Below are 24,701 nucleotides of genomic sequence, written 5' to 3'. Positions count from 1 at the left end.
CCACACCTCAGTCCTGTCTGGGCTTGTGCAACAGGCGTTCAGGGCCCCACACCTCAGTCCTGTCTGGGCTTGTGCAACAGGCGTTCAGGGCCCCACACCTCAGTGCTGTCTGGGCTTGTGCAACAGGCGTTCAGGGCCCCAGTGAGGTAAAGAAGGGAAATGAACTACCATGGGTGATCTTATGTGGGGTTTTACAGAGTCAGAAAATGCTCCATTGTGTGTTTTAGCACTAAAAACATGAATTAATGTAACAACCAGCTAATATTTAAATCACAAGTGACCTCACCCCTAACTCTATAACCCCTGCTAAAACATGTTTATGGCAAATGTTTTGACACATCATACAACGTTGTTTTTACCATCTTCACACAAGCGCCACGTCTAACCAACTGAAGTGTTACAGAGTGGTATCTCATTTGTCATGGCGGAGAACAAAAAGCACAGAACACTTTGTCTTATCCAAGGACACAACGACTGGGTTCAACTGAACTCACAACACCCCCACTAACATACCACAGAGAGACACAGTCAGACAAACACAGGAGCTAGCAGAGTAAACGCATGATAAACCCAGGACAGGCAGAGCTGTTCCTGCTCTCTCTGAGAGAGATGAGAGGCCTGTCTGTCCTGTCCGTTCCATTGGAAACTACTCTGGCCTGTCCAGATGTACTACAGCTAACATTAAACATGAACACAAACATGTCCACAGAACACTGTCCATTCAACGCTGGGCTGTGGAGAACACAGAATGAATGTGCGTGTCAATACTGTCCATTCAACGCTGGGCTGTGGAGAACACAGAATGAATGTGCGTGTCACCACTGTCCATTCAACGCTGGGCTGTGGAGAACACAGAATGAATGTGCGTGTCACCACTGTCCATTCAACGCTGGGCTGTGGAGAACACAGAATGAATGTGCGTGTCACCACTGTCCATTCAACGCTGGGCTGTGGAGAACACAGAATGAATGTGCGTGTCACCACTGTCCATTCAACGCTGGGCTGTGGAGAACACAGAATGAATGTGCGTGTCACTACTGTCCATTCAACGCTGGGCTGTGGAGAACACAGAATGAATGTGCGTGTCACTACTGTCCATTCAACGCTGGGCTGTGGAGAACACAGAATGAATGTGCGTGTCACCACTGTCCATTCAACGCTGGGCTGTGGAGAACACAGAATGAATGTGCGTGTCACCACTGTCCATTCAACGCTGGGCTGTGGAGAACACAGAATGAATGTGCGTGTCACCACTGTCCATTCAACGCTGGGCTGTGGAGAACACAGAATGAATGTGCGTGTCACCACTGTCCATTCAACGCTGGGCTGTGGAGAACACAGAATGAATGTGCGTGTCACCACTGTCCATTCAACGCTGGGCTGTGGAGAACACAGAATGAATGTGCGTGTCACCACTGTCCATTCAACGCTGGGCTGTGGAGAACACAGAATGGATGTGCGTGTCACCACTGTCCATTCAACGCTGGGCTGTGGAGAACACAGAATGAATGTGCGTGTCACCACTGTCCATTCAACGCTGGGCTGTGGAGAACACAGAATGAATGTGCGTGTCACCACTGTCCATTCAACGCTGGGCTGTGGAGAACACAGAATGAATGTGCGTGTCACCACTGTCCATTCAACGCTGGGCTGTGGAGAACACAGAATGAATGTGCGTGTCACCACTGTCCATTCAACGCTGGGCTGTGGAGAACACAGAATGAATGTGCGTGTCACCACTGTCCATTCAACGCTGGGCTGTGGAGAACACAGAATGAATGTGCGTGTCACTACTGTCCATTCAACGCTGGGCTGTGGAGAACACAGAATGAATGTGCGTGTCACCACTGTCCATTCAACGCTGGGCTGTGGAGAACACAGAATGAATGTGCGTGTCACCACTGTCCATTCAACGCTGGGCTGTGGAGAACACAGAATGAATGTGCGTGTCACCACTGTCCATTCAACGCTGGGCTGTGGAGAACACAGAATGAATGTGCGTGTCACCACTGTCCATTCAACGCTGGGCTGTGGAGAACACAGAATGAATGTGCGTGTCACTACTGTCCATTCAACGCTGGGCTGTGGAGAACACAGAATGAATGTGCGTGTCACTACTGTCCATATTCTGTTCTCCATGGCAGTGTGTCTCTGATGAGCTTTGTCTACATTAGAGAACTGCAGTTCACTGTGAGGCGTCACTCAGCAGACAGACAGTGTTGAACAGTCCTGTAGCTGGCCTGGCCTGGGTTAGCTTGATTGGGCCTTACTGTCACGCATAGGTGTAATAGGTGGCAGGGAAGTCAGGCGCAGGAGAGTCAAAATGGAGTTTAAATATGGAGTCTTTTAATAAAGTTCCACGAGTATGCTCCATAACAATAAATGTACAAACAAACAAAACATGGGTACGAAAACCCGACGCGCACCTATACAAACAAGCACACTACACAGACAACAAATCAATCTCTGACAAAGACATGAGGGGAAACAGAGGGTTAAATACACAAAACAGGTAATGAATGCGATTGAAAACAGGTGTGTGGGAAGACAAGACAAAACCAATGGAAAATGAAAAAAGGATCAATGATGGCTAGAAGACCGGTGACGTCGAACGCCGAGCACCGCCCGAACAAGGAGAGGCAACGACTTCGGCAGAAGTCGTGACAGTACCCCCCCCCTGACGCGCGGCTCCAGCTGCGCGTCGACACCGGCCTCGGGGACGACCCGGAGGGCGAGGTGCAGGGCGATCCGGATGGAGACGGTGGAATTCTGATAACATGGAAGGATCTAACACGTCCTCCACCGGAACCCAGCATCTCTCCTCCGGCCCGTACCCCTCCCAGTCCACGAGGTACTGAAGGACCCTCGCCCGACGTCTCGAATCCAAAATGGATCGAACAGAGTACGCCGGAACCCCCTCGATGTCTAGAGGAGGCGGAGGAACATCACGCACTTCAGCCTCCTGGAGCGGGCCAGCCACCATCGGCCTGAGGAGAGACACATGGAACGAGGGATTAATACGGTAATGAGTGGGTAGTTGTAACCTATAACATACCTCGTTCACTCTCCTCAGGACTTTAAACGGCCCCACAAACCGCGGACCCAGCTTCCGGCAGAGCAGGCGAAGGGGCAGGTTTCGGGTCGAGAGCCAGACCCTGTCCCCTGGTGCGAACACTGGGGCCTCACTGCGGCGACGGTCTGCGCCAATTTTCTGGCACCTTATGGCACGCTGAAGGTGGACGTGGGCTGCCTCCCAGGTTTCCTCAGCGTGCCGAAACCAATTGTCCACCGCAGGGGCCTCGGTCTGGCTCTGATGCCAATGAGCCAGAACCGGCTGATACCCTAATACACATTGAAAGGGAGTAAGGTTAGTGGAGGAGTGACGTAGCGAGTTCTGAGCCATCTCTGCCCAGGGCACGAACTTCGCCCACTCCCCCGGCCGATCCTGGCAATAAGACCGCAGAAACCTACCCACATCCTGGTTAACTCTCTCCACCTGCCCATTACTCTCGGGTGAAAACCTGAGGTAAGACTAACCGAGATCCCCAGACGCTCCATAAACGCCTTCCAGACCCTTGATGTGAACTGGGGACCCCGATCAGACACTATATCCTCAGGCACCCCATAGTGCCGGAAAACGTGTGTAAACAGGGCCTCTGCAGTTTGTAAGGCCGTAGGGAGACCGGGCAAAGGGAGGAGACGACAGGACTTTGAAAACCGATCCACAACGACCAGGATCGTGGTGTAACCCTGTGAAGGTGGAAGATCAGTCAAAAAATCCACCGACAGGTGCGACCATGGCCGTTGAGGAACGGGTAGAGGTTGTAGCTTACCTCTGGGCAGGTGTCTAGGAGCCTTGCACTGGGCGCACACCGAACAGGAAGAAACATAAATCCTCACATCCTTAGCTAAAGTGGGCCACCAGTACCTTCCTTCAAGACAGCGCATCGTCCGACCTATCCCAGGATGACCAGAGGAGGGTGACGTGTGAGCCCAATATATCAATCGGTCGCGGACAGCAGACGGAACGTACAGACGACCAGCTGGACACTCAGGGGGAGAGGGCTCTGCACGTGACGCCCGCTCAATGTCCGCGTCCAGCTCCCACACTACTGGCGCCACCAGACACGAAGCTGGGAGTATGGGAGTGGGATCCATGGACCGCTCCTCTGTGTCATACAGCCGAGACAATGCGTCTGCCTTAACGTTCTGGGAGCCTGGTCTGTAAGAAAGAGTAAACACAAAACGAGTGAAAAACATGGCCCACCTTGCCTGGCGAGGATTCAATCTCTTCGCCTGCCGGATGTACTCCAGATTGCGGTGGTCAGTCCAAATGAGAAAAGGGTGTTTAGCCCCCTCAAGCCAATGCCTCCACACCTTCAAGGCTTCTACGACAGCTAACAGCTCTCGGTTCCCTACATCATAGTTTCGCTCCGCTGGGCTGAGCTTCTTCGAAAAGAAAGCACAGGGGCGAAGTTTCAGTGGCGCACCCGAACGCTGAGAGAGCACTGCTCCTATCCCAGCTTCAGATGCGTCCACCTCCACTATGAATGGCAAAGAGGGATCCGGATGAGCCAACACAGGCACCGAGGTAAACAGAGTCTTCAGGTGCTCAAAAGCCCTGTTCGCCTCAGCCGACCACTGCAAGCGCACCGGGCCCCCCTTTAGCAGTGAGGTAATAGGAGCTGCCACCTGACCAAAACCCCGGATAAACCTCCGGTAGTAATTGGAAAACCCCAAAAAACGCTGCAACTCCTTTACCGTGGTTGGAGTCGGCCAATTACGCACGGCTGTAATGCGGTCGCTCTCCATCTCCACTCCTGAAGTGGAAATCCGATGCCCTAGGAAGGAGATGGATTGTTGGAAAAACAAGCATTTCTCAGCCTTGACATATAGATCATGCTCCAACAGGCGACCAAGCACCCTGCGCACCAGGGACACATGCTCGGCGCGTGTAGCAGAGTATATCAGAATATCATCGATATACACCACTACACCCTGCCCGTGCAGGTCCCTGAAGATCTCATCTACAAATGATTGGAAAACTGATGGAGCATTCATCAACCCATATGGCATGACCAGGTACTCATAATGACCTGAGGTGCCGTCTTCCACTCATCACCCTTCTTAATACGCACCAGATTGTACGCACTCCTGAGATCCAATTTTGTGAAAAAACGTGCCCCGTGCATTAACTCAATAACCGTATTGATCAGAGGCAGCGGGTAGCTATATTTCACTGTGATTTTATTCAGACCTCGATAATCAATGCACGGGCGTAAACCGCCATCCTTTTTCTTCACAAAAAAGAAACTCGAGGAGACGGGTGAAATGGATGGCTGAATGAACCCGATGCAGGGATTCAGAGACATATGTCTCCATAGCCTCCGTCTCCGCTTGCGATAGGGGATACACGTGACTCTTGGGATATGCAGCGTCTACCAGGAGATCTATCGCACAATCCCCCCGTCGATGGGGTGGTAATTGAGTCGCCTTCTTTTTACAGAAGGCGAGAGCCAAATCGGCATATTCGGGGGGAATGCGCACGGTGGAGACCTGGTCTGGACTTTCCACCGTAGTAGCACCAACGGAAACCCCATAACACCTACCTGAGCACTCTCGCGACCACCCCGTGAGAGCCCTCTGTGGCCAAGAAACAGTGGGGTTATGACAAACTAACCAGGGTAGGCCTAGCACCACAGAATATGCAGGAGAATCAATAAGGAAAAGACTAATCCTCTCCTTGTGATCCTCCTGCGTTATCATACACAAAGGTGCGGTAACATCCCTGATAAACCCTGACCCTAATGGCCGACTATCTAAGGCATGAATAGGGATAGGCATATCCACAGGAACAATAGGGATCCCTAAACTATGAGCTAGACTTTTATTAATGAAATTCCCAGCCGCACCTGAATCAACTAGTGCCTTATACTGGGAATGCAGTGAAAAATCAGGAAAAAAGACAGAGACAAACATTAGTGCAGCAGAGGGCTCTGGATGAGAATGGTGCCTACTCACCTGGGGTGACGCCAGAATGCCCTGCCTGCCCTCTCTATTCCCAGAGGAACCAACCCGGCACCGACCAGCAGTGTGCCCTCTGCGACCATGAATGGTGCTCAAGCGGGAACCCCCTCCGGTCTCCCTGCGCACCATCCCTCCCAATTCCATAGCTTCGGGAGAGAGGGTGCGCGAGGATGGAACAACCAGACCCCGATCTAGACGTCCACGAGCAGCCAGCATGTTGTCCAGCTTAATGGACATGTCCACCAGCTGGTCGAAGGGGACGGTGGTGTCTCTACAGGCCAGCTCCCGACGGACATCCTCGCGTAGACTACATCGGTAATGGTCGATCAGGGCCCTGTCGCTCCATCCAGCACCGGCAGCCAAGGTCCTAAACTCCAAAGCAAAATCCTGTGCACTCCTCGTCTCCTGCCTCAGATGATAGAGAAGCTCACCCGCTGCTTTGCCTTCAGGTGGGTGATCGAATACTATCCGGAATTGGCGGGTGAACTCCTCAAAATGGTCCAACGCCGCATCCTCCCTTCTACACACAGCGCTGGCCCATTCCAGGGCTCTCCCGGTGAGGCATGAGACGAGGGCGTAACTCTTCTCACGGTCAGATGGTACTGGGGAGGCCGTGGCTAGATATAAGTTTAGCTTGAGGAGGAAACCCTGGCAGCCGGCAGTATCTCCATTGTATCCCGTAGGTAGGGATAAATGGATCCTCGATTCCGGAGAGGAAAAAATGTTCACGGGAGATTCCGGTTGTGGTGGTGGTGGCGCTGGAGAAACTCCCTGTCTCTCCCAGCGATCCATTTTCTGGACTATGTGCTCCATGACGGAGCTGATACAGTCAAGCTCCCTCGCTTGTTCCTGAACGCGTTCCTCCAGGTCCATGGGTATAGTGTCTTCTCCTGCTGACTTCATATATTTTTGGTCAGAGATTCTGTCACGCATAGGTGTAATAGGTGGCAGGGAAGTCAGGCGCAGGAGAGTCAAAATGGAGTTTAAATATGGAGTCTTTTAATAAAGTTCCACGAGTATGCTCCATAACAATAAATGTACAAACAAACAAAACATGGGTACGAAAACCCGACGCGCACCTATACAAACAAGCACACTACACAGACAACAAATCAATCTCTGACAAAGACATGAGGGGAAACAGAGGGTTAAATACACAAAACAGGTAATGAATGGGATTGAAAACAAGTGTGTGGGAAGACAAGACAAAACCAATGGAAAATGAAAAAAGGATCAATGATGGCTAGAAGACCGGTGACGTCGAACGCCGAGCACCGCCCGAACAAGGAGAGGCAACGACTTCGGCAGAAGTCGTGACACTTACCTTGGCCAACATGATCCTGGTCTTAGCCACGTCCAGGGGAGTGGTCACGAATGCTGCTATTCCACCTGGAAACGCAGTGAATAACACACACAAACACACACACGCAAAAAAACAAGATGAGTGCACTGCAAACATTTCTGTTCTGTAATGACAAAATACACTCTTATGACATCAAAATAATAGTTAGCTACATTTCATGATTCAACGGGATACATTGATACTCTCAAAGATGTTTCCCCAATACAGTTCCATTCCTAGACCAGATGCACTATTCATCCCACCCCGTCAGTCAGGCCCACGCTTCACTAAACACTACTCACACTGTCTGTCTCTGTCTCAGTCTCACCCCCCCTCCTCCCACCCCGTCAGTCAGGCCCACGCCTCACTAAACACTACTCACACTGTCTGTCTCTGTCTGTCAGTCTCACCCCCCCTCCTCCCACCCCGTCAGGCAGGCCCACGCCTCACTAAACACTACTCACACTGTCTGTCTCTGTCTGTCAGTCTCACCCCCTCCTCCCACCCCGTCAGGCAGGCCCACGCCTCACTAAACACTACTCACACTGTCTGTCTGTCTGTCTCTGTCTGTCAGTCTCACCCCCTCCTCCCACCCCGTCAGGCAGGCCCACGCCTCACTAAACACTACTCACACTGTCTGTCTCTGTCTGTCAGTCTCACCCCCTCCTCCCACCCCGTCAGGCAGGCCCACGCCTCACTAAACACTACTCACACTGTCGGTCTGTCTGTCTCTGTCTGTCAGTCTCACCCCCTCCTCCCACCCCGTCAGTCAGGCCCACGCCTCACTAAACACTACTCACACTGTCTGTCTCTGTCTGTCAGTCTCACCCCCCTCCTCCCACCCTGTCAGTCAGGCCCACGCCTCACTAAACACTACTTACACTGTCAGTCTGTCTGTCTCTGTCTGTCAGTCTCACCCCCTCCTCCCACCCCGTCAGTCAGGCCCACGCCTCACTAAACACTACTCACACTGTCTGTCTCTGTCTGTCAGTCTCACCCCCTCCTCCCACCCCGTCAGTCAGGTCCACGCCTCACTAAACACTACACACACTGTCAGTCTGTCTGTCTCTGTCTGTCAGTCTCACCCCCCTCCTCCCACCCCGTCAGTCAGGCCCACGCCTCACTAAACACTACTCACACTGTCTGTCTCTGTCTGTCAGTCTCACCCCCTCCTCCCACCCCGTCAGTCAGGCCCACGCCTCACTAAACACTACTCACACTGTCTGTCTCTGTCTGTCTCTGTCTGTCAGTCTCACCCCCCTCCTCCCACCCCGTCAGTCAGGCCCACGCCTCACTAAACACTACTCACACTGTCAGTCTCTGTCTGTCAGTCTCACCCCCCTCCTCCCATCCCGTCAGTCAGGCCCACGCCTCACTAAACACTACTCACACTGTCGGTCTCTGTCTGTCAGTCTCACCCCCCTCCTCCCACCCCGTCAGTCAGGTCCACGCCTCACTAAACACTACACACACTGTCAGTCTGTCTGTCTCTGTCTGTCAGTCTCACCCCCCCTCCTCCCACCCCGTCAGTCAGGCCCACGCCTCACTAAACACTACTCACACTGTCTGTCTCTGTCTGTCAGTCTCACCCCCTCCTCCCACCCCGTCAGTCAGGCCCACGCCTCACTAAACACTACACACACTGTCAGTCTCTGTCTGTCGGTCTCACCCCCTCTCCTCCCATCCCGTCAGTCAGGCCCACGCCTCACTAAACACTACACACACTGTCAGTCTGTCTGTCTCTGTCTGTCAGTCTCACCCCCCTTCTCCCACCCCGTCAGTCAGGTCCACGCTCACTAAACACTACACACACTGTCAGTCTGTCTGTCTCTGTCTGTCAGTCTCACCCCCCCCCCCCCCCTCCCATCCCGTCAGTCAGGCCCACGCCTCACTAAACACGACTCACACTGTCAGTCTGTCTGTCTCTGTCTGTCGGTCTCACCCCCTCTCCTCCCATCCCGGCTGCTTTTCTTTATGCAGAGCTACAGGAGCGGTTACCCCCAATCTAAACCCAGGCCAAGTTTGGATGCCCACACTCTGAAGGTTTCAGGGGTGTCCCCACTGAGAGGAGAGGAGGGGGAGGAGAGTGCCAAAACCCCTACACCCTCTCAGTGTCTGTCTGTCTGACTGACTATCGTCCAGTCTACGTTACATAGCAACTGCTGACAGTAAACGGGGACATAATGGGCTACTGAAGAGCAGTGAGGGAGAGGAGCTGATGCTTTGCCATGTAACTGTCATACATTTAAATGTTATAAGAGGTTTCCAATAACCATCTTTATATGCTTTGGGACTTTTACCATTGTTGTAAGCACTGTTCTGAGAATGAGTATGGATTTGACTAGCTGGGAGTATGTTGCTGACTTCTCTGACTTCATTTTCCCAACCCTCACCAAGTATACTGTAGATTCTGTGTTGATAAAACATACTGGATTCTACGATACTTGGGTGTCCCTCAAAGCATATGGTATCCATGCAAATCTAATAAGCCGGGTCGCTTTGGGTTTGGGATCTAGAACTGGTGTAAAATCACATGATGTGATCGATATTACAAGCAAGGCCAAGCATCAGCTCCTCTCCTTCACTGCTCTTCAGTAGCCCATTATGTCCCTGTTTAAAAATCAGTCAATCAAGTCAAATCAGTCAATTATGTCAAATCAGTCAATTAAGTAATCCAGCTTTGTGGTCTGGCAATGAAAGTGTCGATTCAACAGGCGGTTCATAGAAGATGAGAAACAGTGCCATTATGTGTCTCTTAGCCTTCCGCACAAGTAGAATAATATATGAAGTGTGACTATTTCCTATGCTGACTGGATCACATACTTTATAAGGCATGATGTGGGGAAGTCGAGTGAAACCTGAGCATCCCTCTTGGTCCTCTGTTGTGTGGGGAATTCAACTCAACTCAGACTCAGAGATTACACCGTCTCCCCCTCTGTCATCCTGGCTTTCTCTCTCCTCCCCCATCTCTTCTACCTCCTTTCTTCTTCCATCTCTACTCCTCACCTCTCAATTTCTCTCCATCTACTACACCCCCCATATTTTCTCTCTCTCTCCTCTCCACCCCCCCTCTCCTCCCCAGTGTGTGTTTGCTCCAGGTGGGGTGGCTTTTGGCCATGTCTATGGTCCTCAGGGTGCAGTGTCCTCAGCCCCAGCCCTCAGCTCCTACAAATCTGCTTTTTGTCTGGCCTGTCACGCAGACTAAAGAGTTATGGCCCAACTGTCTCTCTTTCTCTCTTAGTCTCTCTCTCTCTTTGTCTCTGTATCCATCTCTCCCTCTCTGTTACTCATGTACTCTCTCACACTCTCCGCCTCTCTTCCTCACTATTTTGTTCCCCCTCCCTCTCGGTTTCTCTCTCTCTCTGCCTGAGACCGCTTCAGGCCTCATTGCTCAGGATGTCAGACAGCTGCATGGGCCCCAGTGCCTTCTCCCCCCTCCTGGACTCCCATCTCTTCTCCTCCTTTCTTCCATTCCCCTGATGCTCATCTGTGCTGAGGCACAACACTGAAACCTAGCCTCTATGTGTGCAGCACTTACTGACAGAGTGAGTCAATCGACCAATAATTTCACCTCTATCTACAGCAAAAACATTCGATCAATCAAAAGTGCTTTCTCTTTTTTTCCAACGGTCTCCTGTCTTTCCAGGCCTCTGACGCAGGTAAAAGACACTGTGCCAACCGAGGCAACCGGTGTAGAATTCTTCAGGAATGTGGCTTGGTTAAACTTTCTATATTCTTGGCCCTCTACCATCCTCCCTCCCTCTCTGCCTTTCCCAAAGCAGCATATAATCCTCTGCACCTGCAAAAGCTCCGCACACTGCAGCCTGCCAAGAGTAGAGAGTGTGACCTTGCCTCCGTGACCACTGAGTCTGAGAGGAGAGAGAAAGAAGAGAGAGAAAGGAAGAGAGATAGTGAGAGGGAGAGGGAGAAAGAGGGGGTGGTTATTGGAGTTATCAGACGCATTAAAAACACATCTCAAACCTCATTGGAATCGGTCTGGGGCTGGGAACCAAACTGCGCGGCTATTTCTGTGTTCCCCTCGCCATCTCCAGAATGATGTCATTCGCTCTTTTCCCAAGCACATTACGGGACAGAAAGAGAGGGGGAAGGGGAAAGGGAAAGACAAGAAAAAAGTGCAGTAAAGGTCCCCAAAACTCCTCTGCTCAGCAGAAGAGCCCTGGCTGATAAAGTTATGCTGTACTCATATGTGAACTAATTGACTCACTCGGTCAGTAAAGAGAAGCTAAGCTCTGTTTTTTGAACATGTTCATGGGGGTTAGGTCTCATCCAAGTGAAGTGGGAACAGAATGAACCCAGCTGAAGAGAGCTGTCTGCAGTCTATACTATCTTGCCAAATGTGGAAGAAACAACATTTGTTCAATATTCACCATGGAGCTTATGGAGTTATATTCACCATGGAGCTTATGGAGTTATATTCACCATGGAGCTTATGGAGTTATATTCACCATGGAGCTTATGGAGTTATATTCACCATGGAGCTTATGGAGTTATATTCACCATGGAGCTTATGGAGTTATATTCACCATGGAGCTTATGGAGTTATATTCACCATGGAGCTTATGGAGTTACATTCACCATGGAGCTTCAAATCAAATCAAATTTGATTTGTCACATACACATGGTTAGCAGATGTTAATGCGAGTGTAGCGAAATGCTTGTGCTTCTAGTTCCGACAATTCAGTAATAACCAACGAGTAATCTAACCTAACAATTTCAAAACAACTACCTTATACACACAAGTGTAAAGGGATAAAGAATATGTACATAAAAATATATGAATGAGTGATGGTGCAGAACGGCATAGGCAAGATGCAGTAGATGGTATAGAGGACAGTATATACATATGAGATGAGTAATGTAGGGTATGTAAACATATAAAAGTGGCATTGTTTAAAGTGGCTAGTGATACATTACATCAAGATGGCAAGATGCAGTAGATGGTATAGAGAACAGTATATACATATGAGATGAGTAATGTAGGGTATGTAAACATTATATTAATTGGAATTGTTTAAAGTGGCTAGTGATACATTTTTACATCAATTTTTCCAATATTAAAGTGGCTGGAGTTGAGTCAGTATGTTGGCAGCAGCCACTCAATGTTAGTGGTGGCTGTTTAACAGTCGGATGGCCTTGAGATAGAAGCTGTTTTTCAGTCTCTCGGTCCCAGCTTTGATGCACCTGTACTGACCTCGCCTTCTGGATGATAGCGGGGTGAACAGGCAGTGGCTCGGGTGGTTGTTGTCCTTGATGATCTTTATGGCCTTCCTGTGACATCGGGTGGTGTAGGTGTCCTGGAGGGCAGGTAGTTTGCCCCCGGTGAGGCGTTGTGCAGACCTCACTACCCTCTGGAGAGCCTTATGGTTGTGGGCGGAGCAGTTGCCGTACCAGGTGGTGATACAGCCCGCCAGGATGCTCTCGATTGTGCACCTGTAAAAGTTTGTGAGTGCTGCTGCGCCTTCTTCACCGCGCTGTCTGTGTGGGTGGACCAATTCAGTTTGTCCGTGATGTGTACGCTGAGGAACTTAAAACTTTCTACCCACTCCACTACTGTCCCTTCGATGTGGATGGGGGGGTGCTCCCTCTGCTGTTTCCTGAAATCCATGATCATCTCCTTTGTTTTGTTGACGTTGAGTGTTGAGCTTATGTTGGATCAGTTCAGGCCTCTGTGTTCCATATTTCTGTGTTTATGTTCAAATATTGTGACAGAAGGCACTATCTGGGCTAACGTCATATAAAACAGGATGGACTGGAACCCCAACTAATTACACAATACCTCACCGCTAATTACACAACCTATACTTGTCTTGTTTGGGGTTTCCTAGCTGCTGCTATAAAACAACCATCATGCCATCCTTTCCCTCTCTCCGCAACATTGGTGAGCATGGCAGGTCTGAATGCTTTTTGGTTGTGTTCGATTCTGGTGTAGAGTTCTGGATGTAGTTGGGCTGCAGGTTCGGCCAACAGATAATTGCTGGCCCTTCTTGAAAACACATTGTAACAGTTTGCTTGTCATAGAACAGGCGAAGCAGGGATGATTTCATAAAGGGGCAGGCAATTGAGGAACAGCATGGAAAAATGTCCCTTTTTCAGGACCCTGTCTTTCAAAGATAATTAGTAAAAATCCAAATAATTTCACAGATGTTCATTGTAAAGGGTTTAAACACTGTTTCCCATGCTTAAACAATTAATGAACATGCACCTGTGGAACGTTTGTTAAGACACTAACAGCTTACCGACAGTAGGCAATTAAGGTCACAGTTAGGACACTAAAGAGGTCTTTCTACTGACTCTGAAAAACACAAAAACAAAGATGCCCAGGGTCCCTGCTCATCTGTGTGAATGTGCCTTAGGAATGCTGCAAGGAGGCATGAGGACTGCAGATGTGGCCAGGGCAATAAATTGCAATGTCTGTACTGTGAGACGCCTAAGACCGCGCTGCAGGGAGACACGACGGACAGCTGATCGTCCTCGCAGTGGCAGATCACGTGTAACAACACCTGCACAGGATCGGTACATCTGAACATCACACCTGCGGGACAGGATGGCAACAACAACTGCCTGAGTTACGCCAGGAACACACAATCCCTCCATCAGTGCTCAGACTGTCAGCAGTAGGCTGAGAGAGTCTGGACTGAGGGCTTGTAGGCCTGTTGTAAGGCAGGTCCTCACCAGACATCACCAGCAAGAACGTTGCCTATGGGCACAAACCCACCGTCGCTGGACCAGACAGGACTGGCAAAAAGTGCTCTTCACTGACGATTCGCAGTTTTGTCTCACCAGGGATGATGTCGGATTCGCGTTTATCGTCGAAGGAATGAGCGTTACACCGAGGCCTGTGCTCTGGAGCGGGATAGATTTAGAGGTGGAGTGTCCGTCATGGTCTGAGGCAGTGTGTCACAACATCATCGAACTGAGCTTGTTGTCATTGCAGGCAATCTCAACGCTGTGAGTTACAGGGAAGACATCCTCCTCCCTCATGTGGTACCCTTCCTGCAGGCTCATCCTGACATGACCCTCCAGCATGACAATGCCACCAGCCATACTGCCCATTCTGTGCATGATTTCATGCAAGACAGGAATGTCAGTGTTCTGCCATGGCCAGCGAAGAGCCCGGATCTCAATCCCATTGAGCACGCCTGGGACCTGTTGGATCGGAGGGTGAGGGCTAGGGCCACTCCCCCCAGAAATGTCCAGGAACTTAAAGGTGCCTTGGTGGAAGAATGGGGTAACATCTCACAGCAAGAACTGGCAAATCTGGTACAGTCCTTGAGGAGATGCACTGCAGTACTTAATGCAGCTGGTGGCCACACCAGATACTGACAGTTACTTTTGATTTTGACCCCCCGTTTGTTCAGGGACACACTATTCCATTTATGTTAATCACGTGTGTGGAACTTGTTCAGTTTATGTCTCAGTTGTTGAATCTTGTTATGTTCATACAAATATTTACACATGTTAAGTTTGCTGAAAATAAACGCACACACACACACACACACGTGTATACACACACGTTCAAACGTAAACACACATGTAGATTTGGGAGAGCAGGGAGAGGATGTGTCGTATTTATTCCATTAGGTTGCAGATTGAAAGGGGGACTTTGTTTTCCACATCAAAGGCCTGCATGGTGGGAAGCCTCTCCACTTCTCCCTCCTGAATGACTAATAAGAGGGAAATATGCCTGTTCAAAATAGACCTACCTCATCCTCCTTCTACTGTGTGTGTGTGTGTGTGTGTGTGGTGTAGACTTATGTGGTGATGGACATGTTTGTAATAAGCTTTGTTGGTTTGGTGGGCTATGGGAGGAAGACAGTGTGTGTGTTGGGGATATTTTAATGGATCTGGTGGTTAAAAGGTACGTAGTGTTGGTTTGGTGGGCTATGGGAGGAAGACAGTGTGTGTGTTGGGGATATTTTAATGGATCTGGTGGTTAAAAGGTACGTAGTGTTGGTTTGGTGGGCTATGGGAGGAAGACAGTGTGTGTGTTGGGGATATTTTAATGGATCTGGTGGTTAAAAGGTACGTAGTGTTGGTTTGGTGGACTATGGGAGGAAGACAGTGTGTGTGTTGGGGATATTTTAATGGATCTGGTGGTTAAAAGGTACGTAGTGTTGGCTTGCTGATTGCTCTGGCTCATTTGTTGAGTGAATTCGATTGACATAGGGGCTAAATCCTAACTTGTGAAATGTGTGTGCAAGTTTAACATAAAATCATGCATTGATGTCAGTGAGATATTAGCATGAACGATTGTATAGATTGTATATATATTGTATTTCTTAGTATAGATTGATCCCATAGCATGTTAATGGGATGAGGAAGGTCTCTGTTGGTCTGTACTGGTTGGGTGATGTGTGAGGAGCTCTGGGTGTCTGCTGACAGCTGTGCTGCTGGCTCCGTATGAAACACAAATAAAAAGCCGTAAAGCAGCACATTTCTACCCCGGAGCAGATGTGGAGCTCAGGGTGAGAATGCCACACACAGACGGCAGGCGCACACAGACATACACATTAACACACATTAACCAGTCTCCTGGCTCTCCAAACAGCCAAAAAATACATTTAACCATTAGCTAGCTATTCGTTTTTCTAAGTGAAGCTTGAGGTTCTCTCTATTGTCCCCTCTACGCTTTTATGGTTTTCAAGCCAGGGATCTCCAGGAGAGACTACAACTCATTAAGGCCGGTAGGCGAGAGGAGAGGTTAGAGAGGAGATAGGATAGAAGGGTAGATGGGCAGAGGGGACAAGAGAGAGGAGGGGAGAGCAGAGTTTGGGGAGAGGGGCCAGATTCCAGAGCTGGCCTGTCCAGTTAAACTTTTTTCCTAATGGCTGTGTGCAGATAGCCTGGAGTGAAGGCCTTTGAGATTGTGACAAAGAGGGGCTTGTGAATGACACGTCTTACTCTGCAGCAGGGGGTGCAGTTCCGTCCCCCGCTCCCGCACACCCCCCTCCCTCCCCTCCTGGTCGGTCCACACTGCACTGCCCGTTTGGGCCTAACGTTAATGGAATGTTATGCTGCCCGCGCCCCCGGAGACATGATGTCACTCTCACAAACGCTTTCAAAGAAAAACTGCTTTTATGTGTCCAAGACCAGACAATGGAGAAGGAGCGATAGAGAGATATAGCGCAGGAGAACAACAGAGAGAGAGAGAGGGAGTTGACCACGCTAGGAGATGATGACTAATTGCAGCTCCATTTGATGGTAGCCGTGGTGACCCATTAAACGAGGCAGTAATTTCCCAACCTCTACTGCCGAGGAGACATGGCCAAGTCGGGCCGACTCCACTGTAAATGTGTCAGAACATAAGCATCCTATTACGACTTTATGGCACCTTCATTACAGGGACACATTACAGCACAGAGAGACAGAGGAGGATCCATACCTTTAAATACTCCCACAGTGGAAACTGGACCAGAGAGAACGGGATCTGAAAATAGAAAACTCAAATGTGATAAACATATATAGCATGTCATTATCAATCAATACATCATATTTATAAGAACTCTGACAGATAATCATCTCAAAGAAAAGAAAATGTCAAACCAAAAGCCTCTATCAAACACCTTGATAAGGACGATAAGACTCGGTACTTGGTACACGACCAAATGAGTATTTCCTTTTGGAGTTGTGACTTCACCATGGCTTTACATGGTCAAAGGTCACAATGATTCTCATACTGCAATCCATTACATAACACGTTGGAAAAGTGAATGATGTCATGAGTATCCTTAATTCACAGCAGAGCCATGCTAGTGCTCTCTCTCTCTCCTGAGCTAAGCTGCATGACGTCATGTCGTCCACACAGACGGGATGTCTTGGATCTGGACCGTGGCGAGATGGAGGGGTGAAGAGATGCAGATATGAAGCTAATGAGATGGATGTGGAGAAAGTGTATACTTAAAGCCAGGGCCTGGTTCTCTCTCCTTCCATTTCTCTCCCCCTCTAATTCCTTCTTCTTCTTCTACACACACACACACACACACACACTCCCTCCCTCGGAGATCAGTGGTGATGATTAATAAATGAGAGGGCTGTGGTCTGGAGCTCAGGGATGGAGGGATGAAAGAAGGAGATGGGGATTAAAATAGTATGTCAGTGAGACAGAGGGCTGCCACTGGAAACTATCTATCAGCTCACACAGGAAGTTACAGGGAGAGGAAATCAATGTCACTGCCTGCTGGACGGAGAGCGGACACACGCACACAAAATGTCACCCCCGTTGATCCTACCAACAACAGCAGCATTTATTAATGTCTCTGAAGCTCAATTGGACAGTATTACCAAGACAAACTCATCCTAATTTAATAGTGTATCAGTCTGGGTCTGGACAGACATACACCAACCAGCCTAACCCTCCTCTAGCCCCTCACACTGCTACTGCTTCTCTGGATGGCATGCTCACTTCACTCCAACAGAGCTCTTTATAGGCTACTTCTGGACAGAGCTCTTTATAGGCTACTTCTGGACAGAGCTCTTTATAGGCTACTTCTGGACAGAGCTCTTTATAGGCTACTTCTGGACAGAGCTCTTTATAGGCTACTTCTGGACAGAGCTCTTTATATGCTACTTCTGGACAGAGCTCTTTATAGGCTACTTCTGGACAGAGCTCTTTATATGCTACTTCTGGACAGAGCTCTTTATAGGCTACTTCTGGACAGAGCTCTTTATATGCTACTTCTGGACAGAGCTCTTTATATGCTACTTCTGGACAGAGCTCTTTATAGGCTACTTCTGGACAGAGCTCTTTATAGGCTACTTCTGGACAGAGCTCTTTATAGGCTACTTCTGGACAGAGCTCTTTATAGGCTACTTCTGGACAGAGCTCTTTATATGCTACTTCTGGACAGAGCTCTTTATATGCTACTTCTGGACAGAGCTCTTTATAGGCTACCTCTGGATAGAGCTCTTTACAGGCTACTTCTGGATAGAGCTCTTTATAGGCTACTTCTGGATAGAAAACAGCTAAACCCAATGATAGGTTCTCAATGTCTGCAAGACAGTACTTTTCTCTCACTCAGGTATCCCTCAGACATCTCTCCCCATCTTTGTTTCTCTCTCAGCTTGGCAGACATATTTGTTATGAGGAACATACTGTACTTACCCAAGCTGTGCTGTGAGCTTCATGGCAAGAAGAGAGCATTGGTTTCAGTGGAGAGGATCACTATAACAGACACCTGTCTTCTATTAGGGTTGAGATGAATTCAACATTTCCAGACTGCTGCTAGAGAGATGGCTTCTGAGAAGCCCCTGATCCACCACTGATTTATGCACAAGTTTTACACCTCTGGCAGTGTGTCTGTGTGTATGTGTGTCAGTCCATCTGGCAATGATGGAGTGCCTGAAAGCCACATATGGTCAGATTTATATTGATAAGCCATTTATGATGGGAGGGCTGAGGAAGACTGTTCACACACTCCTGACACACTCCTGGGAGAGAGGGAGTGTGTGTGTGTATCCAACTAACACTGATACAGGGGTAGACGTGGGATGATAAGGTAAATCCAGTGATTGAGACGGGGTGAAGTTAAAATTATAGTCAGAGTCAGATGAACTGGTGGAGACCATTTGTATGTCTTGGTGTCCAATGCTAACCAGCATTAGCGTAATGAGCAGTTACCCATAGACTTCCAGTCATTCAAACTACACACAGACATAAAAATAGTATCCACCAGTTCATCTGACTCTGGGGAAGTAGATGCCAAAATCCCGAAGTATCTCTTTACCTGATGTGGGTGGCAGAGCAGGTGACTGACTCAACGGAGACAGCTCATAGGACAGTCATAACTCGTGATGCCATCGTACTTTTGATTTCACCTTTATTTAACTAGGCAAGCCAGTTAAGAACAAATTCGTATTTACATTGACAAACCCTAACCCTAATGACACCGGGCCAATAATGCGGCGCCCTATGGGACTCCTAATCACGGCTGGTTGTGATAAAGCCTGGAATCGAACCAGGGTCTGTAGTGCCATAGACCGCTGCTCCACTCGTGAGACCATTGAACAGCTGTGTAGGTGAGTACTTTAACCCAAAAAAGTGAGAATGAGAGAGCGAGTCATTTTCTTCCCTCCCTTCCTCTCAGACTGTTGCAATGAGCCCTGTCCCCTCCAGGCAGCACAGCCATACTAATATTCCCAGAGTTCAGAGGGCCCTGCCACAAATCTGCCCGACACATGCAGGGAGAGGCACGCCAGCACGTATAAAAGGCAGATACGTCCTGTGCTTACTCTGCTCCTCGGCCCCCAGCCTCCGCCTCTTATAACGGCCCAGCAGAATGAGAGCACGGTGTTCACCTCTGTAAAACCTGCCTGCCTTTGAGGCCAGTGGGCTGGGTCGGGTCGGGCCAGATCGGGCCGGGGAGGACTAGAGAGGGACCAGGCTGGGTCAGAAGGCCCCAGCGCGTGTCACTACTCTGGCTCTGCATGATAACACAACACCACACGGCCAGGCCCAATTAAACCACTGATGAACAGACTGGAGATAAGGGCAGCGTATAGTAGGCCTGGCACAACACGCAGCCCTCACCAACACATAAAACAAGTCATTTAAACAAATAGGCTACCCAGCCATGAGCTAATTCAACACGTCAAATAGGGAGACGGGCAGAAGACGAATGGGAGTATCGACAGCAGACAGTGTGGCGAACCGAACGCCTCGTAGATTTAAAAAGACGCCGTGTTGGTGGAACAGAGAGCAGAGAGGCTGCAGGGCAGGCAGGTGTTTGTTGGACCTATTGAAACAGATTGAAGGTTTTCTTCCAACGTTTGGTTAAGTACACAGGTGTCATAATGACATGCAAGAGCCATAGGAGAACAAAGCCGCTGAGTCACGGTAAGAGTCGTGTTACTAAAACAAAAACATTATTGTGGTTTGTGGTCTAAAGACCAGAACAAGAGAAAATTGAGAGATCAGACATATTCATGTCTGTTTTTGGAAAGCGTAGCATGTCTCCTTAATGTGAGGGACACCAGAGTGGGGGATATTTCTCAACCACACCACCATTCCACTGCATGACAGCTCAGAGTCAGCCTCTGCTCCCAGGTCCTTCAGCCTGACAGGATTACACTGGATAGAGGATGGGGTGTCAGTCAGTCACATGGCCATGCTGGTGTGTGTTTTCAAGTCTTATGTACAGGATACACATGGTATTCACATGGTATTCACCTTCCAACAAAATACTTACTTGCAGGTTTATTCTCAACAATGCAACAATAAGAAATAATAAAAGATAAGAATACGAACAAAGTAAATGGCTCAGTAGAATGGAATACATTTTAGCATAAGTATAATACAGAAACGTATGTGTTTTGGGGAGAGGGAGATTGAGGGGGCAAGTGTTTGAATTGAGAAGTATTAGCAATAGTAAAAATGATTTGATTTTGGTAGACGCAGTTATGATGTGTGTAGTATGAATGTGTGTGTGTGTGTGTGTTAAGGTGTGTGTGTGTTAAGGTGTGGAGAGTCAGTGCTGGTGGTCAGTCCAGTTCAAATGTTCAGGAGTCTCATGGGTTGAAGATAGCAACAGGCTCAGAGACAGTTTCTATCAGTCTGCCCAACGGTAAGTGAGTGAACAGCTCGTGGCTGGGGTGTGTAGAGTCCTTGATGATGCTGCGGGACTTCCTCAGGCACCGTTTCAAGTAGATGTCCTGGATGGGTGGGAACACAGCCCCAGGGCATTGAGGTCTTGGATGGAGAAATTCTGTACCAGGCAGTGATGCAATTGGTCAAGACACTCTCGATGGTGCAGTAGTACTACTTGGAGAGGACGCGGGGTGGCATGCCTCATTTCTTCAGACGTCTTAGGAAGTAGAGGAGCTGTGCGTCTTCTTGACAAGAGTGGTGTTATTAGTCATGTCAAGTCATCTGTGATGTGGACAGAAAGGAAAACTGTCTCTCTACTGCAGTCCCGTTGATACAGATCGCGGTGTGTTCCCTCTGCTTCCTAAAGTCAACAACAAACTCCTTCGTTTTGCTGCTGTTGAGGGAGAGGTTGTTGTCCTGGCACCACACACCAGATCACTTACCTCCTCCATAGGAGGCTCACTTGTCGTTTTTGGTTATCAGGTCTACAACCGTGGTGTCATCAGCAAACTTGATGATGGAGTTGGTGTCGTGCAAAGCCTTGTATTCATGGGTAAACAGGGAGTACAGCAGAGGGCTGAGGACACACCCCTGGGGGCCCCTGTATTAAGAGTCAGTATGGAGGTATTGTTGCCAATCCTCACAGCCTGTGGTCTGCCTGTCATGAAGTCCAGGATCTAGTTGAATGGTAGTGTCCAAACCCAGGGCTTTGAGCTTGGAGGGAACAATAGTGTTGAAAGCTGAAATGTAAATGAATAGCATTCTCACATACACTACATCACCAAAAGTATGTGGACACGTGCTAATCGAACATCTCATTCCAAAATCATGGGCATTAATATGGAGTTGGTCCCACCTTTGCTGCTATAACAGCCTCTACTCTTCTGGGAAGGATTCCACTAGATGTTGGAACATTGCTCACATATGCTCTCTCTAATTCTCTTTCTTTCTCTCTCTCGGGAGGACCTGAGCCCTAGGACCGTGCCCCGTGACTACCTGACATGATGACTCCTTGCTGTCCCCAGTCCACCTGACTGTGCTGCTGCTCCAGTTTCAACTGTTCTGCCTTATTATTATTCGACCATGCTGGTCATTTATTCATTTATCTTGGCCATGTTCTGTTATAATCTCCACCCGGCACAGCCAGAAGAGGACTGGCCACCCCACATAGCCTGGTTCCTCTCTAGGTTTCTTCCTAGGTTTTGGCCTTTCTAGGGAGTTTTTCCTAGCCACCGTGCTTCTACACCTGTATTGCTTGCTGTTTGGGGTTTTAGGCTGGGTTTCTGTACAGCACTTTGAGATACCAGCTGATGTACGAAGGGCTATATAAATACATTTGATTTGATTTGCTTCCATTCAACCACAAAGAATAAGTGAGGCTGGGCACTGATGTTGGATGGCTCGCAGTCTGCGTTTCAATTCATCCCAAAAGTGTTCGATGGAGTTGAGGTCAGGGGTCTGTGCAGGCCAGTCAAGTTCTTCCACACTGATCTCGACAAACCATTTCTGTATGGATCTCGCGTTGTGCCCGTGGGCATTGTCATGCAGAAATAGTAAAGGCCCCTCTCAAACTGTTGCCACAAAATTGGAAGCACAAAATAGTCTAGAATGTCATTGTATACTGTAGTGTTAAGATTTCCCTTCACTGGAACTAAGGGGCCAAGCCCGAACCATGAAAAACAGCCCTAGACCATTATTCCGGCTCCACCAAACCTTACAGTCAGCACTATACATTGGGGCAGGTACGTTCTCCTGGCTTCCACCAAACCCAGATCCGTCTGTCAGACTGCCAGATGGTGAATCGTTATTCATCACTCCAGAGAACACGTTTCCACTGCTCCAGAGTCCAAAAGCGACAAACTTTACACCACTCCAGCCAATGCTTGGCATTGCACATGGTGATCTTAGGCTTGTGTATGGCTGCTGGCCATGGAAACCCATTTCATGAAGCTCCCAATGAACAGTTATTGTACTGACGTTGCTTCCAGAGGCAGTTTGGAACTCTATAGTGAGTGTTGCTGCTGAGGACAGATGATTTTTAAGCGCTATCTGCTTCAGCACCCGGCGCACCCGTTCTGTAAGCTTGTGTGGCCTGCCACTTCACGCCTGAGCCGTTGTTGCTCCTAGACTTTTCCACTTCATAATAAGAGCACTGACAGTTGACCGGGGCAGCAATAGCAGGGCAGAAATATGACGAACTGACTTGTTGGAAAGGTAGCATCCTATGACAGTGCCACATTCAAAGTCACTGATTTCTTCAGTAAGGCCATTCTACTGCCAATGTTCATCTATGGAGATTGAATGGCTGTGTGCTTAATTTTATACACCTCTCAGTAATGAAGCTGAAATAGCTGAACCCACTAATGTGAAGTGGTGTCCATATACTTTCGTATATACAGTGCCTTCAAAAATTATTCAGACCCCTTGACTTTTTCCGCATTTTGTTACGTTACAGCCTTATACTAAAATGCATTAAATAAAAATAAATATCCTCAGCAATCTACTACACACAATACCCCATAATGAGAAAATGATAACAACATTTTAGCAATGTATATGAAAAAGAAACTTATTTACATAAGTATTCAGCCTCTTTGCCACCCCGCGTCCTCTCCAAGTAGTACTACTGCACCATCGAGAGTGTCTTGACCAATTGCATCACTGCCTGGTACAGAATTTCTCCATCCACGACCTCAATGCCCTGGGGCTGTGTTCCCACCCATCCAGGACATCTACTTGAAACGGTGCCTGAGGAAGTCCCGCAGCATCATCAAGGACTCTACACACCCCAGCCACGAGCTGTTCGAAATTGGTCAATTCAATTGATTGGACATGACTTGGAAAGGCACACACCTGTCTATATAAGCTCCCACAGCTGACAGTGCATGCCAGAGCAAAAACCAAGCCATGAGGTCGAAGGAATTGTCCATAGAGCTCCGAGACAGGATTGTGTCGAGGCACAGATCTGGGGAAGGGTACCAAAACATTTCTGCAGAATTGAAAGTCCACAAGAACACAGTGGCCTCCATCATTCTTAAATGGAAGATGTTTGTAACCACCAAGACTCTTCCTAGAGCTGGCCGCCCAGCCAAACTGAGCAGTCGGGGGACAAGGGCCTTGGTCAGGGAGGTGACCAAGAACCTGAATGCTTTAGCTTTAGAGATCTACTGTGGAGATGGGAGAACCTTCCAGAAGGACAACGATCTCTGCAGCACTCCACCAATCAGGCCTTTATGGTAGAGTGGTCAGACGGAAGCCACTCCTCAGTGGCTCCTCATAATCCTCATAATGACAGCCCGCTTGGAGTTAGCCAAAAGGCACCTAAAGTCTCTCAGACCATGAGAAACAAGATTCTCTGGTCTGATGAAACCAAGATTCAACTCTTTGGTCTGAATGCCAAGTGTCACATCTGGAGGAAACCTGGCACCATCCCTACGTTGAAGAATGGTGGTGGCAGCATCATGCTGTGGGGATGTTTTTCAGCGACTGGGAGACTAGTCAAGATCAAGGCAAAGATGAACAGAGCAAAGTACAAAGAGATCCTTGATGAAAACCTGCTCCAGAGCACTCAGGACCTCAGACTGGGGCGAAGGTTCAGCTTCCAACAGGACAATGACCCTAAGCACACAGCCAAGACAAAGCAGAGTGGCTTCTGTACAAGTCTCTGAATTTCCTTGATTGGGCCAGCCAGAGCCCAGACTTGAACCCGATCAAACATCTCTGGAGAGA

At 48.9% G+C, this 24,701-nt stretch overlaps 1 protein-coding gene across 3 annotated transcripts in view; it reads right to left on the bottom strand.

The window, feature by feature from the left end:
* The window catches only part of slc25a26 (solute carrier family 25 member 26), a 75,238-nt gene that overhangs the window by 12,323 nt on the left and 38,214 nt on the right, over nucleotides 1–24,701 (bottom strand). Inside the window, exons 6-9 of one of the 3 annotated variants that reach the window (XR_010458844.1) lie at nucleotides 16,773–16,817; nucleotides 11,169–11,238; nucleotides 7,352–7,416; nucleotides 3,056–3,342 (exon numbers count right to left, since the gene is read on the bottom strand). Coding sequence is in view for 2 of the 3 variants with exons in the window: in XM_029683614.2 (XP_029539474.1) it covers nucleotides 2,955–2,987; nucleotides 7,352–7,416; nucleotides 11,169–11,238; nucleotides 16,773–16,817 (213 nt within the window). In the remaining variant the exon portion in view is untranslated. Of the gene's footprint in view, nucleotides 1–2,324; nucleotides 2,988–3,055; nucleotides 3,343–7,351; nucleotides 7,417–11,168; nucleotides 11,239–16,772; nucleotides 16,818–24,701 lie in introns of those variants that run through there. The other 2 variants (XM_029683614.2, XM_029683613.1) reach the window with 2 other exon arrangements.

The sequence above is a fragment of the Oncorhynchus nerka genome, linkage group LG15, assembly GCF_034236695.1.
Source record: "Oncorhynchus nerka isolate Pitt River linkage group LG15, Oner_Uvic_2.0, whole genome shotgun sequence".
Taxonomy (NCBI): domain Eukaryota; kingdom Metazoa; phylum Chordata; class Actinopteri; order Salmoniformes; family Salmonidae; genus Oncorhynchus; species Oncorhynchus nerka.
This window is presented reverse-complemented; position numbering and strand designations above follow the sequence as displayed.